The sequence below is a fragment of the Periplaneta americana genome, chromosome 5 (assembly GCF_040183065.1).
Source record: "Periplaneta americana isolate PAMFEO1 chromosome 5, P.americana_PAMFEO1_priV1, whole genome shotgun sequence".
Taxonomy (NCBI): domain Eukaryota; kingdom Metazoa; phylum Arthropoda; class Insecta; order Blattodea; family Blattidae; genus Periplaneta; species Periplaneta americana.
In genome coordinates, this window is record NC_091121.1 from 92,478,878 (window position 1) to 92,504,880 (window position 26,003).

General features: G+C 34.6%; 1 protein-coding gene across 1 annotated transcript in view; it reads left to right on the plus strand.

The window, feature by feature from the left end:
* Positions 1–25,742, plus strand: part of Jhbp2 (Juvenile hormone binding protein 2) — a 68,091-nt gene extending 42,349 nt beyond the window's left edge. The window contains exons 4-7 of the mRNA XM_069826253.1: positions 10,888–11,035; positions 18,151–18,284; positions 21,629–21,778; positions 24,781–25,742. Coding sequence (XP_069682354.1) covers positions 10,888–11,035; positions 18,151–18,284; positions 21,629–21,778; positions 24,781–24,932 — 584 coding nt within the window. The 3' untranslated portion in view covers positions 24,933–25,742. The remainder of the gene's footprint in view (positions 1–10,887; positions 11,036–18,150; positions 18,285–21,628; positions 21,779–24,780) is intronic.
* Positions 25,743–26,003: the final 261 nt, after the last annotated feature.

Below are 26,003 nucleotides of genomic sequence, written 5' to 3' on the forward strand. Positions count from 1 at the left end.
GACAGTGCGTTTCTTTCATCTACCACCATATGGTAGTACCTGAATGACATGGTTACGTTTCTCTATGCGACATCACAGAAACGTAACCATATCAATCAGCTACTATCATCGTGTGGTAGATGAAAGAAACTCACTGTCCGATATTACCCGATGTCCGATACTACCCGACTCTCCCCTACCGACCTTTCAGAACAAAATATTATTGCAGCTGCATGAGTGGACTATATTTTTCTTTCAGCACAAAAAATGGCAGACAGACAGACAGAAAGACTACCAAACGAGCAAGATGTATAAAGTGAATGAATGCATGAATGAGGGATGGATAGAGATGAATGACTAAACAGACAGACAGATGAGCATAAATACAGGTAAAGACAGACAGACAAAGATGTACATTGAGGAAGACAGAGAAGAAAGGGAACGAGGAAGACAGAGTAAGTGACATAGGAATGTAGTTAGGTACAGTATGTAAGATATAGTATCTAGTTAGGAAGGCAGACAGCAGTGGCGGCTGATTGGCTGAGGCAAGTGAGGCCGGGCCTCAGTCACTCTGCTTCCTTAAACTCAAAATTTTAGTGGTTTTTAGTCGTATATAACATATTACATTAGTTATTTCAATGAAGCGTATAGAGTTGTAGAAGTAGAAAACTTTGTAATGTCTATAGACCTGTCTTGCTGTAAAATTTGTTCCTGAGGCCAGGATCGTTCGTGCCGGGTCTGGCTTCTACATTTCGTATGTTTCCACGGGTTTTAAGGTTGCACTCGGAAAGCTGAAACTGTGGCACATTTCTTGTGGCCTCGTGGCCTAGCAGATACTCTCCCACACATCAGCCTTCACTTCTCACATTCAGAACCCGGTCTCAAGTGTCGGTTGGGATGAGAATAACAGTGGTGAATCGTTGTGTGGTCCACTGTGGTTATGTGTTTCGGGAAAATAGAAATCGAAAGAAATGCGAGAAATAATTATGATAATTGTAATAAATTCATTGTTAGAGTAGCGTTATCGATAGGAAATAATATTGAAAAAAGGAAAGTTTTAAATTAAGACAGACCTACGCCATCACTGACAATTTTTCAGAAAGATAATCTTAAAACGCGAGCTTTCAATGCATCCTGGTGTGAGTAACATAAATGGGTCTCTGGTAATGTAATGCGAAATAAACTTTTCTGTTGGTCGTGCTTGTTGCTGTCAAAAAACAAAACAAAAACAAATAAACAAAAAAAAAAAAGAGAGAACAATGTATCTACTGAAACTTCAGCGATCTGAAAAATATTTCCAGGGGAATTTCAACACATGCTTCTTCAGTTGAGCATAATTTGCGTTTCCTTTATAAAAGTTAAATAGTTAAGCCTACTGAAATCAACTCACAGCATAGCAACTTATTTGAAGATTGACATATTATTTTTCATTAATAATAATAATAATAATGATAATAATAATCATGATAATAATAATAATAATAATAATAATAATAATAATACTTACTTACTGGCTTTTAAGGAACCCGGAGGTTCATTGCCGCCCTCATATAAGCCCGCCATTGGTCCCTATCCTGAGCAAGATTATTCCATTCTCTATCATCATATCCCACCTCCCTCAAATCTATTTTAATATTATCCTCCCATCTACATCTCGGCCTCCCTAAAGGTCTTTTTCCCTCCGGCCTCCCAACTAACACTTTATATGCATTTCTGGATTCGCCCATACGTGCTACATGCCCTGCCCATCTCAAACGTCTGGATTTAATGTTCCTAATTATGTCAGGTAAATAATACAATGCGTGCAGTTCTGTGTTGTGTAACTTTCTCCATTCTCCTGTAACTTCATCCCTCTTAGCCCTAAATATTTTCCTAAGCACCTTGTTCTCAAACACCCTTAATCTATGTTCCTCTCTCAAAGTGAGAGTCCAAGTTTCACAACCATAAAGAACAACCGGTAATATAACTGTTTTATAAATTCCAGCTTTCAGATTTTTTGACAGCAGACTAGATGATAAAAGTTTCTCAACCGAATAATAACAGGCATTTTCCATATTTATTCTGTCTTTAATTTCCTCCCGAGTATCATTTATATTTGTTACTGTTGCTCCCAGATATTTGAACTTCTCCACCTCTTCAAAAGATAAATTTCCAATTTGTATATTTCCATTTCGTACAATATTCTCCGCACGAGACATAATCATATACTTTGTCTTTTCGGGATTTACTTCGAAACCTATCTCTTTACTTGCTTCCAGTAAAATTCCCGTGAATAATAATAATAATAATAATAATAATAATAATAATAATAATAATAATAATAATGATAATAATAATATAGTAATAATGTCAATCATAATAAAGTATCATCAATAATAAACATTTTGTATGGAAGGTAGCCTGCTTAAACTACATACTATAGGCCTCACCGAGGATTTCGGTCACCAGCTGCTACTGGTAGGCAGACAACAAAATGAGACGATATTGACATCTGCCTAATTTTTCAAGTCACAGTGCGTTCCTATGCAGTCGTTCCAGCCTCCGTACATCTACCCAACAGACAGCCTGCATTAATAATTATCGCACAAACGGTTGGGTGGATATATGGATGGACGGAAGGAAGGTTGGAAGTTGGAACGCCTGTAGAGGAACGCACTGTGACGTGATTAAGTCTGCAGATGTCCAAATTATCACGTTCTCTTATTGTGACGAGACATTAATAGTTATGTAGATATTGTATTAGCTGTCCTTGAACATCCTATGTTATTATGCGTTACTGTACCTAAATGTAGAATTAAGCAATTTGTTCAGCAAGTCAAGACGAATCTGTATGTAAAATAAAAACACTGAAATTAGTAACTGATGATTACTGATGTCAGAGAAGGAGACAACTTGCAATCAGAGCAGCGTAACATGATAATTCCGAGGGATGAAAGGTGCTATTGATGTGACTGCGTATCACTCAATGACTGTAACTGACTTTTTCAGTGATGCTCTTAATAGTGGGTAGCGAGATTGTGATGTTACTCGCTAGATCACTTAATTTATGTGATTTTCCGGTAATGAACACACCGGATATTTGAGAGTGTTTTCCTGGCGCCATCTTCGGAATATTTTAAACATAATTATATTCATAAGACTGAGATGAAAATGGTTTTCTTTCCTCTTATTTAGTGTTCATTTTTCACTTACAGCGTAGTATCACTTGACGATTTAATACAGATTTGTGTTTTCTTTTGTATTCAGAGTGTCCCATTTATATTGTGCACCTATTATAACTTCTTTGTTTGGATAGGTATTGGAATTTTTGTTTTTGAGAGTTATGATAGAATGAGGAGCTAACATGAGTGTGGTGCATGTAACTACATTATGGTACAAGATACACGTGACGTCATCAATTTTTCCAATAGCATTACAAACTTTAATCATGTTACATTAATTACACACATTAAGACCAGTTCAAAAATGTATCACAATGTCACCTTCCTAATCAATAATAACAAAACGAAACAAAAACGTACTTCCAATGTGATAATGTTATGCTTTGAGAGTCACAGAAGATGTTCCAAATGGTGACCATTCACATTAATGCACATTCGAAGGCGTTCTCCGGAAGACCGTATGACTGCCCGGCATGCTGCTGGCTGAATGGACACAAAAGCCTGTCGAATTCGTTGCTGCATGTCGTCTAGCGTTGCCAGAATGTTCTTGTACACACTGTCCTTTACAGTTCTCCACAGGAAGAAGTTGAGTAGCAACAAGTCCGGAGAACGTGTAGGCCACTGTACGTGGATTGTGGCGTCGACAGTTGCAGTGGTTTGATTACATGTTAAGATAGCAAACACACAACACACGACGTGTACGGACGTCAGTCGTCTTTCGTTTTGTGTAAGTTAATGCAAAAGGGCTATTCTATCTCAAATCGACCGAAATACAGAGAAAATTGACCTTACAATTTCTAAATATAATGAAACTTTTTTTGTACGTAGACAACTGTGATACAATGCTTTGTGCAAAGTTTGAGACATCAAAACTTCATAGTGTTTAAATTAAAAATATTTAAATGTATCGTATTTTCATAAAATTAGCAAATTTAAACCCTTTCACCCAATGATCAAAATCATGGTTTATTTTGATGCTCAGAAATTAAAGTTTGTATTGACATATAAACAGATTTTCTTACTTTTTATGGAAATGAAGAAATTTAGATTTTTCCTCATTAAGACGCCTTTGGCTAGGAAAAAATATTTTAAAAATATATAGTTACATTCCGCTTTGAAAGTACAAATAAACACATATTTTTTACTGATGGTATGTTGATAAGAAAGTACTGAAAATATAAAATAAAGAAAATAAATAGTACGGGCGTGAACTAACCAGCTGACTGTGAGACGGGAGGTAGCCGAGACAAGCAAGGCCAGGAGACAAACACGTGATGTGTCGTCTAGCAGTCATGGCTGTGCTAGCTTTATCACAGGTTTTCATAAACACAGGAGTAAAATGACGCCCAATGCTCGCTTATCTTCAGCTCTCGGCCAGTGCGTGCGGTACTGCGCCGTTCAAGTCTGGGCGTGTGAAAATAATCTATTTAATACCCTCGAAACTTATTGCCGTACCACTAAGCAAATAATGCCGAATCCCTCTTAATAATGTAAGGTTTTTTCTCTAATTTTTTTACATTTTACAAATGGCCAAAAAGCCTAAAAGCAAGTAAAATCAGATTATCTGTCTCTCTGTGTACAATAAAAATAAGGATTACTTCTTAACATAAACTACCAAATGTCAACTTCAAAATAAGCTCTCGTTCAATGTTCTGCAGTAAATGGTTCCAGAGTTCTGAGCGCTGAAAGAGGCTTGTTTTTATAAAATACGCTAAATTTGTCGCTCAATAATACGAAAACCGTTTGACTTTCGGTAGTATATTTTTGAAAATGCACTCCCCTCTGCACCTTGTATAAGTAGGGAAAAAATTAGAGTATAAAAAAATGAGAGGTTTTTTACTGATCGATTTCATATGGAATAGCCTAAAAGGTGAATGGAGCGCCACAACAAAAGGCACATTCTGATGGCATTCATTTTGCATTTTGTTGTTATTGGTTGGGAATGTGACATTGTGATACATTTTGAACTCGTCTTAATGTGTGCAATTAATGTAACATGATTAAAGTATGTAGTGATATTTGAAAAATTGATGACGTCACGTGTATCTTGTACCATAATGTAGTTAAATGCACCAAATCTCTACACTCATGTTAGCCCGTCAAAAACAAAAATTCCGATACCTACCTAAACAAAAAATTTATAATAGGTGCACAAGATAAATGGAACAACTTGTTTAGGTTACTATAACTCTTATTCACGATCTTAATTATCTGCCAAAGAGCGTCAGCAATTTTTTTGTCGTTCAAACAGAATACGAATTTTACAAGATCTGAAATCAACCCATATTTTAAAAAAATAGCAATACACAAAACGAATTTAACTGAACATAAATGTCCAGCTCAAGATTTCCAAAATAAGTAGTGAAATGTACTTCAAAAAGGAAAGAAAGCGTAGCAACCAATAAGAAACTGAATGTAGAATTCTGAGACCAGACAAGTCAACAGTGATCTACAGTATATTCCATGATGTCAATCAAATTAATGAATTTTTGACTCCGTGAATCTCCGATTTACTGGCAAGCACTATAGCCACTTGACCACTTTAATTTTCTATGACAAGTTTATATTCATTCGTCAGTATTACAATACATACTCTGCCACGAGTTTTCTAGTGGGACCCGGATAAGTGGGTAGATGATTCACGGATGCTATTTCATGCAAAGTCGTGTTTTGAGTCGAATTTCTTCAGAAGCATCAATCATGCACTGTATCAAGGCCAGAGCTCCTCAATTACATGCCATGCAAATTACATCTTACTTGAACTGCAACGAAGTCAGAACAAAAACGTGAACTTCTGTCACGTGCAAACATACAACAAATCAGTAACGTAACAAAATCACTGTGGCATTTTCTGTGATTCAAGTGATCGCACGTTTAGATAAATTTATCAGGACTGGTTTCGATTCCTAGATAGACCTAATTGGGAATTTATTATTTTCAATTTGCGAATTTGTACAGTGTTGTCATAAGTGACGATATTAATAAATTACTTCGGAAAGTACAGGTTCAAAGTCTTCACAAGAGTGAGGGTTAGCGGACTGAATAGTCCGATTCTTCAAAACAAAATAACTTAGTTTGCAAAGTTTCAGTGAGGAACACAATTATTTAATAAAGACTTTTCATGACTCATAACTAGGAACCGAACGTTGTCACAGGAGGCTACTGTATTACTGGAGTTTTTACAGTACCGAATGACACGCTTGCAACTAGTAAGCGAAGTACTTCTGTCTGCTCACGCGACACTTGTTGATAAAATTACGCGGAACAAAACAAAGACCACTTAAGTGCACTTTAACATTTAAATTAATATTTACGTTATATACATTAGAATATTCTAGTTCAACTATTTGCACTATGGTAAAGAACGTAGGTCTACATTGAATGATCAAACATTATTTACACTGTTGTGTGCAATGTTGTGTATTGTGATACAAGGTACTTTATTTCATAACACCATACCCTACTTATATTGTAAATAATATATAATAATGTATAAAGGGCCTGTCAGGTAACGACTACTTTGAAAAGCCGATTGTATCTAGAATATGATTTTTCTTCAAATATAAATTTGTAGAATATGATGTTTATTTCTATCAATTGTCAATTCTGTTTATCATTTTTTTAAACAAATTGTCTTATTTAACACTAAATTGTAATTGTTACCTTGTTTTATTGCACGCGACACTGAAACTTACAACTTGAATTCTTCTAAGTTCTACGGTGCGGGAATCTGAGAGAGGTTAGGTTAGGTTAGGTTAGGTTAGGTTAGGTTAGGTTTTTGGTATGCCTTGAATACGAATTTGTGACAGGTTAAGTTAGGTTAGTTTTGGCTTTTTGTATTCCTTGAATAGCCCTATACTAAGCGAAGTGGAATATACGTTTCGCGTTCATTTTAAAGTGTTCTATCTCTTTATTTCACGTGTAAAATAATCACTTTTAGGTTATGTACACCGAACAATTATTTTCAATTTTTATCTGTTTTCTAATATGTTTTCAAGTAAACTTATATCCTATAAGAAATCTTCACATTCCAAACCACCTTCCCTCTGAAAATTAGGCCATTTATCCACTATTTTCGTGAAAGATCTCCCAAATTGTTTAACTCTTAGAATTATATGTAACTAAACACATATACATTTTGCTGTTACTATTATTATTATCACTATTATTATTATTATTATTATTATTATTATTATTATTATTACTCCATTGTTACTATGTTACTGTTATTTCTATTTGCTATTTATTTTTATGGATAACGTGAGCATGTTAGGAGAAAATCCACAAACTATTAGGGAAAAAATGGGAATTTTACTTAAAACAAGTAAAGAGATAGGTTTGGAAGTAAATCCCGAAAAGACATAGTATATGATTATGTCTGGTGACCAGAATGTTTTACGAAATGGAAATATACAAATTGGAAATTTATCCTTTGATGAGTTCGAAAATTCAAATATCTTGGAGCAACAGTAACATACATAAATGACACTCAGGAGAATATTAAACGCAGAATAAATATGGGAAATAACTGCAATTATTCACTTAAGAAGCTTTTGTTTTCTAATTTGTTAAACTGAAAGTTAGAATTTATAAAATAGTTATATTACCGATTGTCCTGTATGGTTTGAAACTTGGACTCTTACTTTGAGTGAGGAACAGAGGTTAAAGGTGGTTGGGAATAAGCTGCTTGGGAAAATATTTGGGTCCAAGAGGGTTGACGTTACAGGAGAAAGAAGAAAGTTATAGAACGCAGGACTGCACGCATTATATTCTTCACCAAACATAATCAAGAACATTAAATCCAGACGTTTGACATGGATGTGGCATGTAGCAGGTATGAGTCAATCCAGAAATGCATGTAGAGTGTTTGCTGGGACGCCTGAAGAAAAAATACCTTTGAGAAGCCCGAGACGAAGATAGGAGGATAATATTAAAATGGATTTCAGGGAGGTGGGATATGATTGTAGAGACTGAATTAATCTTGCTCAGGACGGACCGATGGCGGTTTTATGTGAGGACGGCAATGAACCTCCGGGTTTCTTGAAAGCCGTAAGTAAGTATGTATTTTTATTCTTGTTGAGTGGAAAAGAAGGACTTACGGCATAACTCTGCCAGTACCAGTAAAAATAAATCATTTAAATAAATGAACAAATAATTTAAATCGTAGCAGAGTTCATGGTAGTATTCGTCTTTATCACTAGAATCCGTTGTAAACAGTCTATGAAGTCATGAATAGAACGCCAACTGCAGCACAGACAAGACGCAAGTGTTCCCTGATAGTACCTGTGCCACGCGCAAAATATGTCACGTCGATACAGTATATCAACAACTAAACTTATCTCCGTAGGGCCAGAATACGATTTCTACTCATAACAACAAAGTATTAAACATGAACTCTTTCAAGCAGCAATCATTTCACTGAAGTGCTGTGAAATTAAATACAGTAAAAATAGTGCCATATTTAAGGCAGAATGTCATTGTAGTTATTCACATTTGGAAAAAAGCAACAGACTTGAAAACGGTCATTGATCCCTGACAAAAGAGAGTTCGTTAACCACTGGAGGGTAAAATGGCGAAAGCACTGAGCTGAACATTCGCTTCCTTCTAGTCCGGAAGTAAAAAATTTTAGGACTTGTGTTCACTCACATGTGTGAAGAACTGTCTCATATGTTGAACACTACAGCGAATTTGGTGACAGAATATTGTATTTTCTACTCCACAACGATTACAAAACTCCGTAATATACAGAGTGTTTCCGAGATGGTGTTAAAAACTTTCAGGGATGATGGCGAAGGGTACATGTATCAATTTGAGATAAGGAACCTTGGTCCGGAAATGACTGAGTCGAAAATTATAAGCAAAAATAGTTGTGTGGAAATGGAATTGTAATTTGGCACCACGTGCCTTCCTTCCCTTGACTTTTGGAACAGTCCTGGAAAAATGATATGGACCGGATGTCTCCTAGGTGGGTACTTGACCCGATACAATCTGTGAGCTTGTCTACTATTCCCATTGGCTCATCCGTATTCGAAATCAGGTCTGCATATTCCGCTCTCGTGTACTCCATTTCACTAGGACTGATCGACTGGACACCGCAACTTGTACACATACACTGCTGTCTACAGAAGTGCGTATCAGGACCGACCATGTCTGTTACACATTACGCTATCTGCATTGCTTTAGTGTAGTTTCCTGTCCCCATCCCTCAGACAGCACATTGAATGGATTACTGTAAGTAGACAACGTAAACAACGTCAGATGAATACAGTATGTGTAAGATGTACAGATAAATACACATAAATAAGGTGTACAGAGGAATAAAATTATTTCATTTTCACAGAACTATTTTTGCTTGTAACTTTCGACTCGGTCATTTACGGACCAGGGTTCCTTATCTCAAATTGATACATGTGCCCTACGTCATCATCCCTGAAAGTTTGTAACACTACCTCGGAAACATCCTGTATAATGCAGAAAATGTAGTGGATGATAATTCGAAATATCATTTATTACTTAGTAGGCAATGGCAATTATTTCTATTAAAAATCCTTTATTTAACATTACGTTTTTCAGTTTACAGTCTATTTGTAGGTTATAACATTAATATGTTAGTAATAGAGCACTAATGTTAAGAAAATGGTAGAAGGAATTTCGTATTCCTACAGCCCTGTTTACAAGAAATCTCTCAAAATCTGCGTCGAATCTATATCTGTTCCTCTTTGGTAAGAAATAGCTAGCTGATTGAGCATCAATTATTGCCATGACCATTATTATTTTTGTTATTTTCTGCAAACACTACTCACAAACAAATCTAGCTTTCAGGTAAAGCTCCCTGTGAAACAGACTTGAATAATTTCAAGGAAAAATTGTTCCGGGGCCGAATATCGATCCCGGGGCCTTTGGCTTAGCGCACCAACGCTCTACCGACTGAGCTGCCCAGGAACTTCACCCGACTTTATCTCAATTTTTGTCTTTTTATCCACATACCTCGAGTGGGCTGACAAAACGCTAGGAACTCATATTGAGTGCACACAAACTCTGTGTGACTTGAAATTGTGGCGTCTTGTCAGCGCACTCGAGATATGTGGATGAAAAGGAAAGAATTAAAACGGTGTCGGGTGAAGTTCCTGGGTAGCTCAGTCGGTAGAGTGTTGGTGCGCTAAGCGAAAGTTACCGGGATCGATACCCGGCCCCGGAAGAATTTTCCCTTGAAACTATTCACACAATACGATTCAATATGACTACAGTTCATAATAACAGCTGGTACTCAAAGTTATAAGAATTAGTACGAGGTCTCATATCTACCTATACTGATCTTCTTGGTGATCTCCACTCTGATGTTTCAAATCAGATTCTTTTGATATCTGTTAGTAGTTTTTGTACATTAATTGCAGATATGTTGAATGACAGATTTGATTTTCATATCATATAAATGTTGAATTTAGATACACAGATCTGAATATTTATGGAGTTTATTATCGTACTGTCTTTCAGAACGATCTTCTGTTTTCCCTTTTTTAATAGTATGATGCCTAGTTTGTTCTTTACCATTATATCGGTGATTACTGCTTTATCCGAGCATAACTTATATGAACTGCTTTAAAATGTTTAGTTTGGTTGGTACTTTCATAAAATCTGTTTCTTTCACAGGGTCTTTTATTCTGTATATAGTGAACATTCATATGACAGTCCGTATGTGGGAAAAGTGACGGCATTAGCAACTGAACATGAATTATTGTTGTTTCAGGAATCCCAGAGCTCGGCATCACGGAAGTGGAACCCATCCTCATCGACGAGATCTCCATTGCTTTGGGGACTGGACCAGATGGCTACCGAGCCACGTTTACAGATATAGAAGCTTATGGTGTGAGCAACATGACAGTAGTGGGCGTAAGGTGAGATGTTCTACCTTTTCACTTTTTCATTCTAAGAAGTATGGAGAAATAAATTCTATTGCAATCCCTAAAGTGGCTAAGTGGCACAGACCTTCAGTCTATCATGCAGGTGTCCAGATTCGATTCCTGGTCAGATATGAGATTTTCTCATTTAAAAATCCGTATTGATAATTGAAGGGTTCAGAGCCATAGTGGGCCAAGTGACATTCATTAAAAACGGAGAAAGCAAGGGTTAAAGTTAAGTGAATACCATAGTTTAGTGAAGATTGACGTATCATTTAGTGTGAATGTGTATACTTTATATTACTTGCTATATGTTTCCATTGAATTATGGTGATAACTTCATTTTAACCCTTCTTTCTACGGTTTTAGTTAATGGCGCTTGGCCCACTATGGTTCTGAACCCTTTAATTTTGGAATAACAAGGTTACAATTCTCTAGGATTCTCTCATCTCCCTACATTAGGCCTCAACATCATTCCATCCGATTTCCATTCCATAACATTCTTCGGTCGCCAGCTGACGAAGCAAGGAGGTGCTGGTTTAGGAACGACTGGGGTTGCCTGCTCGAAACATGGAAACTTAGACATACCTCAAAGCACAAGCCTTCCTAAATTTGCAGGTGAATTCCATTGATAATCAACACCTGCGAGTTAATTAATAAGGAAAATATCAACATAATTTATGAGAGCTTTTACTCACAAAAGGCGTTGGTAGAGCAGCTGGCTACTGACTAGGAAGTCTCGGGTTGAATGCCGAGGGGTAATGAGATTTTTGCATTGTTAAAGCTTCTACGAGTAGAACGGCCCTGAGGTCCACTTGGCCTTCTGTCAAATTGAATACCGTAAAGTGTGGATTTCTGAAAGTACGGGGTTATTCTGAAAACACAGTTGGCTAACATGATAGAGATTGGATAAGGAAACAGTTGATCTTGAAATTTGAAGTGAATGCACTCAACAATTAGCTTGGAAGCAAATAGTTGAAATTCTCATTATTGTGACTGATAAAACTTTTAAGTTTGTGCCATAAATTAATCGATTTTTTAAGTGGAAGAATAATGTAAATAATACATATTTTTAGGTTTGTTATATAATAATAATAATAATAATAATAATAATAATAATTATTATTATTATTATTATTATTATTATTATTATTATTATTACTATTATTATTATTATTTATTTATTTATTTATTTATTTTAGCTGGCAGTGTTAAGGCCGTAAGGCCTTCTCTGCCGCTGAAACAGCAAAAAGTATACATACATATGTATGATCTTACAAGCTACAGATAATACAATTTGATTTCGATAAAAGTTACGTGTATACAAGAGTTGCTTATGAATTAAACAGTAAAATACTATGAACTATTAATTAAACAATGAAATACAAAATATGTAGTAGAATTAATCTAAAATACTTATAATGTTAATATATTTCAAATAATTTTATATAATACGAAGATATTATTATGAGATAATTGTGAAAAATGCAGCGCTATCAGGATGCATGTCTAAAGAAAGAAATTACCATATAGTCAGTGACCATTTAAGTCAGTATAATTAGAGTGAATTGCTAAGAAGGTTATCCTTTAAGTTATTTTTAAAAATGTTTATTTTCCTGCAACCCCTAATACTTTGTGACAAGGAATTCCATTGTCGCGAGGTGGATACTGTAAAATACGAATAATAAGATGTTCTGTGAAGAGATATACTTAGCGTGCAACAGATAAGTGATCTGGTATTTACGTCGTGATTAGAGTAGAACCTATAGATAAGAGAAAGGAGACGAAAGGTAATTTGGTGTTGAGGTGTGCAGAATTCGAAAGAGTAAACACAAAGAGTGTAAAGTTCTACGTTCTTTGAGTCGGAGCCACAAAAGATTTGCAAAGGACGGTGATATATGATCAATTCGTCAGATGTTGCACACGTATCTGACGGCCATATTCTGAACTCGCTGTAACTTGACTGACAGTTCAGAATTTAAGTCACTTAACAGAACGTCACAATAATCGAAGTGCTGCATTACTAGAGTTTTTTATTATTATCCAATTTAATAAACCCTATTTCATCCTGAGGTATATTAGGGTTATAATTGGTATCAAAATACATTTTTATAAGCAATAAACAATAATAAAATTATAATACAAAATTGTGGTCAAGGTTACAATTCACATGAATTATGTACAAGAATGCACCTTAATGAAAGAATGGATCGTTTCATAAAGCCCCAAGGCATGTTTCTATATTTATATCTAATGGTTATAGGAAGAAATATAATAGCTATTAAACATGTCATTTTAGAAGCAATAAATAGCTATACTAAGAGATGGCTTAAAATTGACGAATTAAATACATTATTTAGTAACAACAATTGACAATAATCAGGTATTACAAGAAATGGCTCAAAATTAGAAATCAAATGCCTAATTAAAATAAAAATTAAAACCAATAGTACAATATTATAGTATGCGAAATTGAAGACTTACAGTTTCATTATAGTTGATTAGAACTAATACGATTTTTTTCCCCGGAATAATTTAACATTTTACAGCTTCACGAATATTCTATTCAAGAAGGACATGAAATACTAATATGATTTGGAGTTGGTAAGTATATTGGTTAACGGTTTGGTAAATGTATAATTTAAAGTGTTCAGTAACAACTCAAGCTCGTATCTTTCACGGCAAAAGACTGGACAATCATATAATACATGTTTGACATCTTGAGATTCCTCCCCACAAATGCAAGTTGCATCGTCTTTAATATGGAATCTATTTAAGTATTCCCCGAATTTTCCATGCCCAGTCAAAAACTGTGTCAGTACGAAATTTGGTGTTATTACTTTACATTTATTACGATCACAGACCGTTGGAAAAAACAGCTCTTTTGTAAGAATTCCCTTATCACTATTGACCCATCTTTCGTTCCATTGTTGCATATAATGTTCTTTGGCTACTTTTTTATATATGATATCGGACATAAATTGTACGACAGTGGCACATCAGAGTTGGCTGCCATCTTTGCCAATTCATCGGCTCTCTCATTTCCAACTATCCCAGTATGCCCTCTGACCCAAGTTATACAAATATGGACGACACTTTTCATTATTAAAGTTCTTATCTCTGAGGCTATAATGTTAGTGTTATATTTATCATTAATTGATATTACTGCTGACTGCGAGTCACTGTGAACGCAAGCGCTGTAACCAGACTGACTGCACCATTTGATTGCTTCTCGCAAAGCTAATAGTTCAGCCTGAAACACTGAGCACTCTGAGGAGAGTCTAAAGATGGCTGAGGTGTGTTCGCTGTCGTTCCTGTAGGCAACAAAGGCACAGCCTACTTTGGCATTTTGATTCGACAGTTTATCCAAACGCGATCCATCTGTATAGATCAAACAGTCATGGGAATCTGCATCACAAATTTCTTTGAGACAGGGTATGTATAAAGATGGATACCCCATTACTAGAGTTTCTACTAGGATAAGTTTTAGTTGCTGGAGCAAGAATTTTCTCAAGCGACTCAAACAGTGAATGGAGGAACAGATTTTTTTTATTGTTTCTTCAACTAGAAAATTCTAATTTAGATTATTATCGAAAAAGAAATCAAAATTATACTCCATGGATCAAAAATGATATTTTATGGGGGCTTTTCTGAAATATGGTATAGGGCTATTCTGAAACGGAAGATTTGGCTACTTCGAAAAATAAATAACCCAAACATAGTATAATAATACTTAAAATATTTTAATGTAACCTATTGTGACCTGTTAGCAGTTAGTTCCTTTTCAACTACATGTTTATATGTGACTAGGCCTTTGTTCCAAATATGAGTTAGTTCCCTCAAACTCATGATATTGACAAAATTTGTAGTGATGACATCATCAAAATATTACCTGATCCAGAGTTTGCACTTCGAGGAGGACAAATTAAATATACTTTTGACATTAAAGTGCCTAATTTTCAGTGACGTAAACAAGTACGGTTAGTTCAAGCGAGTTACTTTTATCTATAATTTTGTTTTATGTACCAGTAAATATATTGTTTAATTGCAAGTTTTGTCTTAATACTTGTAAACAATAGATTGTAAGCAAACCTTTCGTACAAATTACCTTTCTTTTGATTTCATTATTACTGCAAACAGAAAACATTGACTTGTTGTAGGTCTATATTAAATTAATCAGAATAAAATAATGTATGAGAAAACAGTTTCAGAATAGTCCCTGGTTACATCTACGAGCAATCTGAATTTTAAAACAATGTAGTTTCAGAATAGCCTTCACCAAGGGGCTTTCTTAAAGATGCCTTTTAGTTCTTTTTTCGAATACCTTGAAGGCTACAATAGGTAGCGAAATCCTGTTTCGAGAACCAGCTACAGCGGTTGAGGGATCATCGTGCTAATCACAGCTCTGTTCAATGATCACTTATATCTACTGAGGCATATGGACGTTAGGTCTGGAGTCAACTGGTCAGCCTTGACCCTTCATTGGCTGCCGCACAACGGACATACGAAATTCGAATTATATCTTAAATGCATAATGAATAGAATTTCAGTTTCCAAGACAGTGAGATGAATTTCTACTTCCTCCCCAGGTACTGGACCTGCTACCACTACATACATAGCTAAGGACTGTCCAATGTACTTTACAAGTGCTTGTGGGTGGTGATGTGAATTCTAAGACTATGAGGAGAAAAAAATCCTTATAAATCACTTTTTAGCATCTCATTATATTTCCACTTTTTATTTCCGCAAAGAAGAATTTACATTACACGTCGTCCCGTGATTCATGTGGAAAATTCACCTGTAATTCAGTTTCCTGAGAAGGGAAGTCATTTTCATGAAGTTCCCATATTAGTTCCTCGTTACGATGTCCAATTCCGAAGTAAACCTGAGATACTTCGTGCACGCCAGTCCATCACTTTGGTAAAGTCATCTACTGACTTAAGACATAAACATGTCCTGACAAGGCACTTGGCGCGTATTTCCTGGACACTGCTACTTTACTTCGCGTTTGTCATGCGACTTTCTTTTTGTCACATGTCTTTCATTCTCAAGCTATAATCAAATCAAAAAGCAGTTCATGTCTGACCACCAACTATGTTTACATTTCCTCCTCTGCTGGGACTGAAGTGTCAGCGTTTCCTTTCAAAATTCAGCGGATCTATGCTACATTTCCGTTTTGTAAATTACTTTATGGTATTTTGAGTCGTAAATATTGTTGCATCTATGTAAGTAAAGTACGACTTAACGGGCTAGCACCTTTTATTTTACACTTAACGGGTTATAATTATCTTTCATTGTAAAAATCACAACATATCGAACTCGCGATTTTCCTGGTATAGCTCTTTGTTCTGCTTCTACCAATATTTCTTTAGGAATTTCATTGCAATGCATTTCTACAAATTAATCTCAGACAAAATCATTTGTAGTAAAAACCTCTGCTTTATTTCCTACTATAATAACTGCTTATGACGTTTTCCCTATCATAGTAACTCATTAAGACCTTTCTCAAATTGTTATTATATCTACAAATTCTCAACAATTTCTGTTCCAACAGCATGCAAAATACAATACACTAATTTCTTTTCTCTTAAGATATACGGTTCGAAATACCATATAACGTTGTACAATACATGACCGTTGTGAGAACTCAACATGCTCGCATGGATATAACGCAGGCATAACAGTTTTTACAAACTTTTGGCTCTTTGGTCACCTGAAATTCATCATTGATGCTCTATATTCAGCCTACAAACTGGGGAAATATCAGTAACAGGTTAGGTTTGGTTTATTTAGGCTATTGGCAGGCCTTGCATATACTTTTTTTTCATGCTTTTGTTTGCTTAAACTAGTTTTTACTAGTTGAAACTGGTTTCGGGTTTTGACGGTAACGTAATTACTTATACTGTCATATCTACGGAGGGCGACTGCTCTTCTAATATTGATCCCAACAGTGAACGAAAATAGACATCTCCTTCCCTCTTTTGTTCTGTTCTAACGAAAACATGTTGCCTTTGTTAGGCACGTGGGGAGAGGACACTTCGTAGATAATATATAAATTTGAAAGAAATTAATTCAATACAGGGTGAGTCTTAGGTATGTTTGGAAAATGATAGAGCAATAAAAAAATAAGAACAATTCATTACTATATGAAAATTTGACGGGGAATTCTTATTTATTGGAGAAATGGTCATACTTTGTTTTTGTTCTTTTTTTATTGTGTCACAAGTACATATTTGGAAACTTGTCATTTAGCATATACATATAAATTCATATACGAGGTCTCGCCGTCCTCGTTGAATACAATGACTATAAGTAGCCGTATTGTAGATATATCTATTAAATTAAGAAAAATTCTTTCTGGCACCAGGAATCGAAACCGGAACCTCTCAACTCTGCGTGCATCCCCTTTTAAATGACACCTCGATCATCGAAATACGTCCACTCAGTCTAAAGTTACAGCCGACCACCGAAATCGGGGCCATTTTGTTTTCTCTCACTGCGCTGTGATGACATCATCAGCGGCTGTGATTGCTATGTTATGCCGTGCATAATTATGTCCTCTACACGATGGTATATGTCACTTAGCTCTAGATTGTATAGTTTCTGGGATATAAGCGTTGACCACGGCATGTCGGAAAGTGTCGCGTGTCGTTTTTAGGGTACTGCCATCCATATCTCGGACCGAAAGAATACACGTATTTACGTCATAAAGCCAACTTATAAAAGGAAGACTGCTTAGGCCTACTTAAAATCAAACAAACATTTATGAAAAAAATTATTATATTATATCTTTATCTGAAGGTTGAAATTCATAGCTTTCATAAGAGTTGACATTTCTTTGCTATGGAACCAAATGAGTTGTCGGCAGATACATGATTGCTTATGGCAAGATAATACTGAAAGTAAAAATAGAGAACCGGTGAAACCAAAATGTGCCAAATAGAGTGGAAAAGAACGTGCGGGAGTGTAGACAACGCAAAAGAAACGACAAACAATTTTACGGTCTAGGCCGGGCTTCTAAACGTCATGAAGTGTGCAAGTACACTCCAGCAGATGCATTTCAATGCTGTTAATGCTTTAAAAAAAATAATTTCTCTGTTTGTTCTTTCCAGGACTGACTTGGATACTCTGCAGTTCCAGCTCAGTTTCTACATCCCCAAGATCGTGGTTCGTGCGCGTTACAAGAGTTCCGGAGTGCTCATCATGATAAAGGCCTCTGGAGGCGGGGACTACTTGGGAGAATACAGTAAGAGCAACACAGATATAGTTTGTGCGAGATACTCGGGTAATTTTAAATACTCCCTCCAAAACATCGCAACACTTTATGAACTCCGTCAAAGGTTCAACTCACACAAATCAAGTTATACTACTTGAAATACCAAAGCGATTTTATCATCTGCTATGGAACGACAATATATGTTAATCTTCTCGGTACTACATCGCTACCTGTTTTTGAGCTTTGGTATTAAGTAATGAAAGAAAAGCCGATTACACCATTTTTTAAATTTTCATAAGTTCCAAAAACATAACAATTCAACCAAGTTTCAAACAAATTATTATTATTATTTTTTTTTATTGTAAAACTATTTCGTCATTACATAGTGGCTTGCTACATGTAGAAACTATCACACTGATAAGTATTTCTCTTTCTATAGCTCACTTACGTTGGAATTTGATCGCATTATTGTAATTGCTGACAAAATGGTAGACTTTTTATGTATTTGGAGCAATTTCAATCTTTTCAGGTTTAAATGTAACTTTTTCGAACAATTGCAATAGACAATAGTACAGAGGGCAGTTTAAAAGTATCGAAACATTGATTGGCCAGTCGGCTATTCGATCCCCATGCGACCGCTAGCATTCTCCTCAATGAAATCCCGGCGTTCTTCCCGCCTGCAGTCAATCTTGAGTGATACTTTAAGATTAGAGCAGTTGTGTTTTGCAGTTGTGAGTCATTAGAGAGTACAGTAGTTCTGTACAATGGTGAGATATTTTCTGCGTCGTTGTATATTCATTTTGAAGACGTACATCAAGTGCAGAAAGTTGTGTGTTAGAACAAGACATGTATTTAGAAGTAAATTTTCTGGCAGCCTAGTTCCTATTCGAAAGCGATGTAGTACTTATCTCGACATTTCATAGCACTACTGTACTCTCTAATGAAATCTCACACACGACTAACTGCAGGCGGGAAGAGCACCGCGATTTCATGGAAGGGCATGGCAGCGATCGCAATGGGGCTCGGGCCGCCGACCGACCGAGCAGTGTTTTGGGACATTGAAACTGACCAATCTGTACAATCACTGAAAAATTAAATTAAGAAGATCCATAAGTAAGAGTGAAAAGAAATTTAAAGAAATTTCAGTGATTCTAATCATTGTGATCTACAGCGGTAGTCATATGAAGCGCATTTGAAACACAACACATCAAATTAGCTTTACGAGAAATATTCCAATTGAAATTTAAAACTCAGTAATATTAGGTAATATCAAAAGTTTTCACTTGTAGATATATTTCAATAATTTTATACAAAGAGCTTCCAATTTATGGATGTGGCGACATACTATGGCCTTAGAAAACACCACGACAGTAATGATTGATTTATTGTGTTGGTTTATCACAGAGCTTTTCATTATATAAGAACAACACGTCACAGTACTAAGTCCTTCACAAGAATACTGATCTTTCGTCGTTCAAAATTTTTATAGTTATAATTCAAGAATAGTGATCTTTCGTCGTTCAAAATTCTTATAGTTATAATTTCTAGTTCGCCCAGAGTTCTTGGAGGTCCAGATCCTTGAAAGATTTTGAATAAATGTGTGATGGACACTCTGACTATGTCCTACCTGTCGAAAATTAGATTTAGTGTAGCATTATCATCAGGAAATAAATAATTAATTATTATGTTAAGAGAAATTGCTAGTTAATTTGTGATTTTTATATTTTTTTGTTTATCTTCGTCCTCATTGATTAGCAAACACTGTGCTTCCTGTATTCTTCCCCACTTAGGGGCACGATTCGGATGCTCTGGTGGTCCTTTAACTATATTTCTTTATAACGTGAAGTAACTACCAATGCCATGAAATGCTATTTCCTGTAATCGGTAGTTTATGAACGTGCACTCTTTGTAGATAAGGTTTTTGTTAAACGATTTCATCTTCAGTAATTAAGATCAGCAAAATATATTTTGCAGTACAAGAAAAATGAAATGCATGGAAAAGTAATGAACGCGTATCATGTGGCACACAATCCAGTGACAAAAGTACCATGTGACTTAGAACATTGAGGAAAAGATTTAATGTGTAACGAATAAAACATTTGGCGATGTATTCGTGATGAATGATGCTAACCCCGATACAGTTATACACCATAAACTCCATTCCGTTGTCCATGAATCACAAAAGTTAATAAACCTCGTCTACGAATATATTCCGACACAACTGTCATAGTATGAAGGTCACTTCAAATTTAAATATACAACCTGTAGATTGTACATCATTATGCAAATTATAGCATTCAAGAAATATTCGTCTCGAAATCTTCTCCAAATCTAATAACTGCGCTCTTTCCATATGGTTTTATAAACCAGGTCCTAGCGATCTCTGTCTGACTCCTATGGAAACAATAAATTTAATAAGCAAGAATTTATCAGAAAACCTCAACTAGTTCACCGCTAGCTGAGAGGTAGCCATCATATTTCTACGTCAAGAACACGAAAATGAATACCGGTGTCTAAATACACGGAAGCGTAGTTCGGAAAGTTCTTAGAGCTAGGACCTGAAAATTGTTTCATAATTCACAACAATGTCGTAACTGATAAAAAAATAGACAACGGAACTTTATGTACTAAAAATCCTTAAACTATGTATACAATTATATCAGGCTTGGCGAACTGGGCGACAATTGTAGCGTTGCGTCACTCATCGCATACATCACTCACCCCTTCCTTCCACCCCCGCGTCATTGACTTGGTAGGGGAAGGGATTTGTATTCAGTGTCTATCTTATGTCATTGCTACGGGCCACAGATACGTCATTCAACGCCAGTGGACAGTGGACGGGGAACCAATGCTTTCCCCATGCTTTCCACTCCTCTCTCGCCAGTTCTGTATCCTGAATTATAGAGTAAAAATTGTTGAGATATACGCTAAAAATTTAAATACATGCTGTAAAAATGCACTTAAAAGTTTATTTTGTTTAATAATATGATATAAATGAAAATAAGTTAAAGTAATAATTGAAGGTTTCAGAACCATAGTGGATCAAATGCCATTTATTAGAAACGGAGAAAGCAAGAGTTAAAGTTGAATGACTTTCACAATTTAATGATTGGCATATCATTTAGTTTTAGTGTGCATATTTTATATTACTTGCTATATGTTTCATTAAATTATGATATTCACTTCATGTTAACCCTTGTTTTCTCTGTTTTTAATATATGGCACTTGGTCCACTATGGCTCTGACCCCTTCAATTTTCATCAAGTCATAATCATTTTTATTAAATCCATTTTTATATAAATATAGTAATTACTCATTTTGCATATATATTTGAATTGATACATCAGTGACATATGTTTTGGTCATGATTCCAGTGGGTGTGAAATCTAAGGTGTACTTCAGAGCGCGTCCCCATAATGTGAAGGGACGCACATTCTTGCAGGTAGAAGATATGAAGATGGACTTCAGCGCGAGGGATATCAAGAGCCGGATAGAGAATCTCCACAATGGCAACACCGTCATACGTGAGTAAAGCTCATAATATATTTCTAATGACAAGGAACTTATCGGCGTCTAATAATGGATGTAATGTGATTGGATTAATAAAACTATAATTCAAGACTGGACTTAATTAAGGAAAGAACTTTTCGATAATTCCTTAAAAATTTGTTTACATAAAGGTTACCGTAATATCATTTTACCAAGTTAACACTTTTTTCTCCTTTCCTACATAGAAGATTTACAATAAATTGATGCACTTTAGTTTGTATGTGTGTAAAACTGTCTATAAGTCTGTGTATGTAGTAGAGTATTTTAGTCGTGAAAAAATCCAACAAATTTTTTTTTATCTAGTAACTAGATTTAATTATGTTTTAGTAAACAAAGTTGCATCCCAATTTCTACTTAGTGGAGGATTAAAAATTACGATAATTTTATTACCAGGCTGAACCGTAATTAAAATCATTAATTTCAGAGGGTTATTCTTTGAGAATATTTGAAACAAAAAGTGTAATACAATTTTGCTTGTTTTTGTTTTCTTTTCGAGACAAAAATAATTTTTTATGAAACATTTGATAGCGTGTTTTGGGAAAGCCACTGATTACATTCCCAATATGCTTAATCAATTTAAGAGAGCATTGTATTATGATAATAAATTATTCAAATAATTTTAATTTCGTCCTTTTAATATGCAGGAATTTGAGCCGAACAAATGCAACATTTTAGAATTTCTTTTCAGAGGAAAGTTGCACTTCTTTGGATCAAATTTCTGCACATTTAAAGGACAAAATTATAATTCTTCCAATCATTTGTTATCATAATACACTGATATCTTAGTTAAACTGAGCATATTGGGAACTGAATCAATAGTTTTTCCAAAATACACTATGAAATGTTTCATACAAAACAATTTTTATCTAGAAAATGAAGCAAATCGAGCAAAACGTCTTTGTTTGAAATACCTCAAAGAATAACCCTATGAAATTAATGACCCTACTTACGGCTCACTCTGTACAATTCAGAGTAAAATAATTAAATATGATTTAATTAGAACTTTAATTACTTTAGATAGATTAATTATCCACATACTTTCTTAAAACACTAACTCTTGTACATTTTGATTACACAACTTTTAACACTGTATCACTTCGGAATATGTATGATAAGACTTTCTTGTGTTAAATTCTAACGTACCTTGTTTACATGTTTCGACCTATTTACCAGTTCTGAGGATGACCCATAAATAGGTCGAAACATGTAAACAAAGTACGTTAGAATTTAACACAAGAAAGTCTTATCACACATATTCCAAACTAACTCTTGGTTAAGATAATGCAAATAATAGACCTTATGTACTGAATTCTTTAAAATTTAATATTCAATTGTAAACCTACATTAAATGCATCTTTCATTCATAATTTCTGTCCCTTCCTGATTAAATTGATATGATGACATTGAACATTTTCATATTTTAAATTTAAGAACAATAATACGCATTTTTAAAACTTGTTAAGTTTGTAGATGCAACAAATTTTACTAAAAGAACTCTAATTTGGTTATGGGCATGATACAAGATATCCTACCGAAACTGTAACCTTTGGGTATTGCGAAACAAAGTGGATATTTTAAACATTATGGCTTCTGCTCATAAGTAATTATGTAATATAACATATAAATGCATTGGAATACATTTCATCTACGAAATATCGTGTAACACCCACAATAATAATAATAATAATAATAATAATAATAATAATAATAATAATATACGTGCTTAGTATGAAATATATTATTTATTTCAGGCTGATGTGCACATATATAATTTTTAATTTGCAGTATTTTTACATTTTTAATATTATTTATGTATTAGTATTTTAGTTATTTTTCAAACTTATTTTATGTCCCAAGTAGTAGTTCAATTGTGTGATAGGCAATAAAAATTACATTATTCGTCTATTACTATAACCTAATATTTTGCACAGTTGATTAATATTTAATTAATTTTCTATTTTCACAGTTATAAAATGTAAAATATCTGGATATTTATTAAGGCTTAGTGATTTCTAGTTTTCATAGTTTTCATTAATACAATAAAATTAACTACACTATTGAAACTGATTCCTACGTATGTGTCTCTACGTGTGGTAGACCTTCTTGTCAGACATTTAGAAATTCTGAAACTTTATATTAAAATTAAACATTTGTGTGAAATTAGAACCATTAAACATTTTTCATACACCCATAGTATATACATTTTGTATACAGACTGAACCGTAAGTATAGTCATTAATTTTAGGTGGTTATTCTTTGAGATATTTCATTCAAAAAAGTGTAATATAATTTTGCTCATTTTTGCTTTCTTTTCGATATAAAAATTTAGCTATATCAAACATTTCATTGCCTGTTTTGGGAAATATATTGATTTAATTCCCAATATGCTAGGTCAATTTAAGAGAAAGTAATTGAAACAATTTTAGATTGGCCTTTAAATATACAGAAATTTGATCCGAACAAATGTAACTTTTCGTTCTGTAAATGAATTCTGAAATGTTACATTTGTTCGGATGAAATATCTACATATTGAAAGGGCAAAACTAAAATTATTTTAATAATTTATTACCATAAGAGGCTATACTGCTTTGTTAAATTAACTGAGCATATTGCAAATTTAATCAAATGCTTCTCCATAACACGCTATGGAATGTTTCATATAAAACAATATTTATTTCGAAAAGGAAGCAAAAACGAGCAAAAATTGTACTAAACTTTTTTGTTTGAAATATCTCAAAGAATAACCACCTGAAATTAATGAAATTACCGGTTCACTCTGTATACATATAGTCTATATTGAATTTGTATTATATAAAGAAATAGAACGTAGAAAAGCATTAATAATATAATTAAGCTGAACCATTATGCTGGTAAGAATCAGCTTCAGGAGCTCTGAATATGATTTCGTGCAATATTATTTCAGTCGAACCCTTTAACTTGCAATTAAATGAAATAAATTGTAATATTTTGTTTGCAGAAGCTGCTCTCAATCTGTTCATCAATGCCAATGCTCATGAGCTGGAAGCAGAAATGAAGCCAGATATAAAGAGGAAGATGGTACAAATAATAAAGAATTTCGTCAACAACTTGTTCACAAGAGTGCCCTACGACATGTGGATGTTGCAATAACCTAACATGTCACAAACCTAGAGAAAATTCTTTAACTTTGGGAAAGGCGTTTGAAGTGAGGAGATATAATTTAATATACGGCATATTCAAAGACAATTGAACTCTTTGCAAAATCAACAGCAAAGAGCAGCATCTCAGAATCTCAAAGACACTTGGTTTATCAAATGATTTGAAACAAGATAAAACCATTATCTGCAAATCATTTGTATTTTAGTGACAGACTCAACATCAGAATGCAGATACAGCTGTCCCTTTTCAGATTACTAGTATTATCTTACAAAGTTCAAAATAAAATAAATTATTTAGCTTAGTTTTACTCACAGTAGTCCAATTGCACTAAAAAATATATCGAAATAAGCTAAGTTAATTTCGTATGGTAATATGAAATTCTGTTCAAGTTTTTGAATGGAACAAAATAAATGTCCTAAAAATTAAATTTTGAAATTCCACTAACACTGTTTGTTCAATACAGCATTCGATATCAACAGTTTTATCAACCAAAGACATTATGTATTTTATAAATATTTATTATAACATAATTTGGAAACATATTTTTAAGAAGGTATATGACTCCATTATTTATTCAACGAGTTTCATGAAATCAACTCATTGTTAGGACAATCGATCTCATACTCAATATTAGTTTATTTGTGAAGAAAATTAATCTATGGTCCGTCCCAAGAATCTGTAGAGTAGAAAGACGAAACAAAACCTCTGCGCAAATTGTAAGTGGGAGGGTTAGAGCCACTGACTGCTCTGTGGGAAGCATTGATTGAACGAAGCAAGCAATCGCTTGCAGGGAGGGATCATTTCTATGTGACCTCTACTCTACCTTCTATCACAGGGCTGGGCACATTACGTGATTCTGAGAAATGAGCGCTGTGCGCTTTAAAGAGCGGGTCTTGCGAGCGCTGTGACGTATGCATACTGTACGTCATTCAGTGTCGGTGCAGTAGTGACTCTGCAGTATTATGGCGAACTTTGAAGACGGAGCTTCCGCTCTTACACTAAAGCGGCCTGCTACTCCCAATGCTTTTAATGTATCATGGGAGGAGTTCTTTTTCGTAGAGA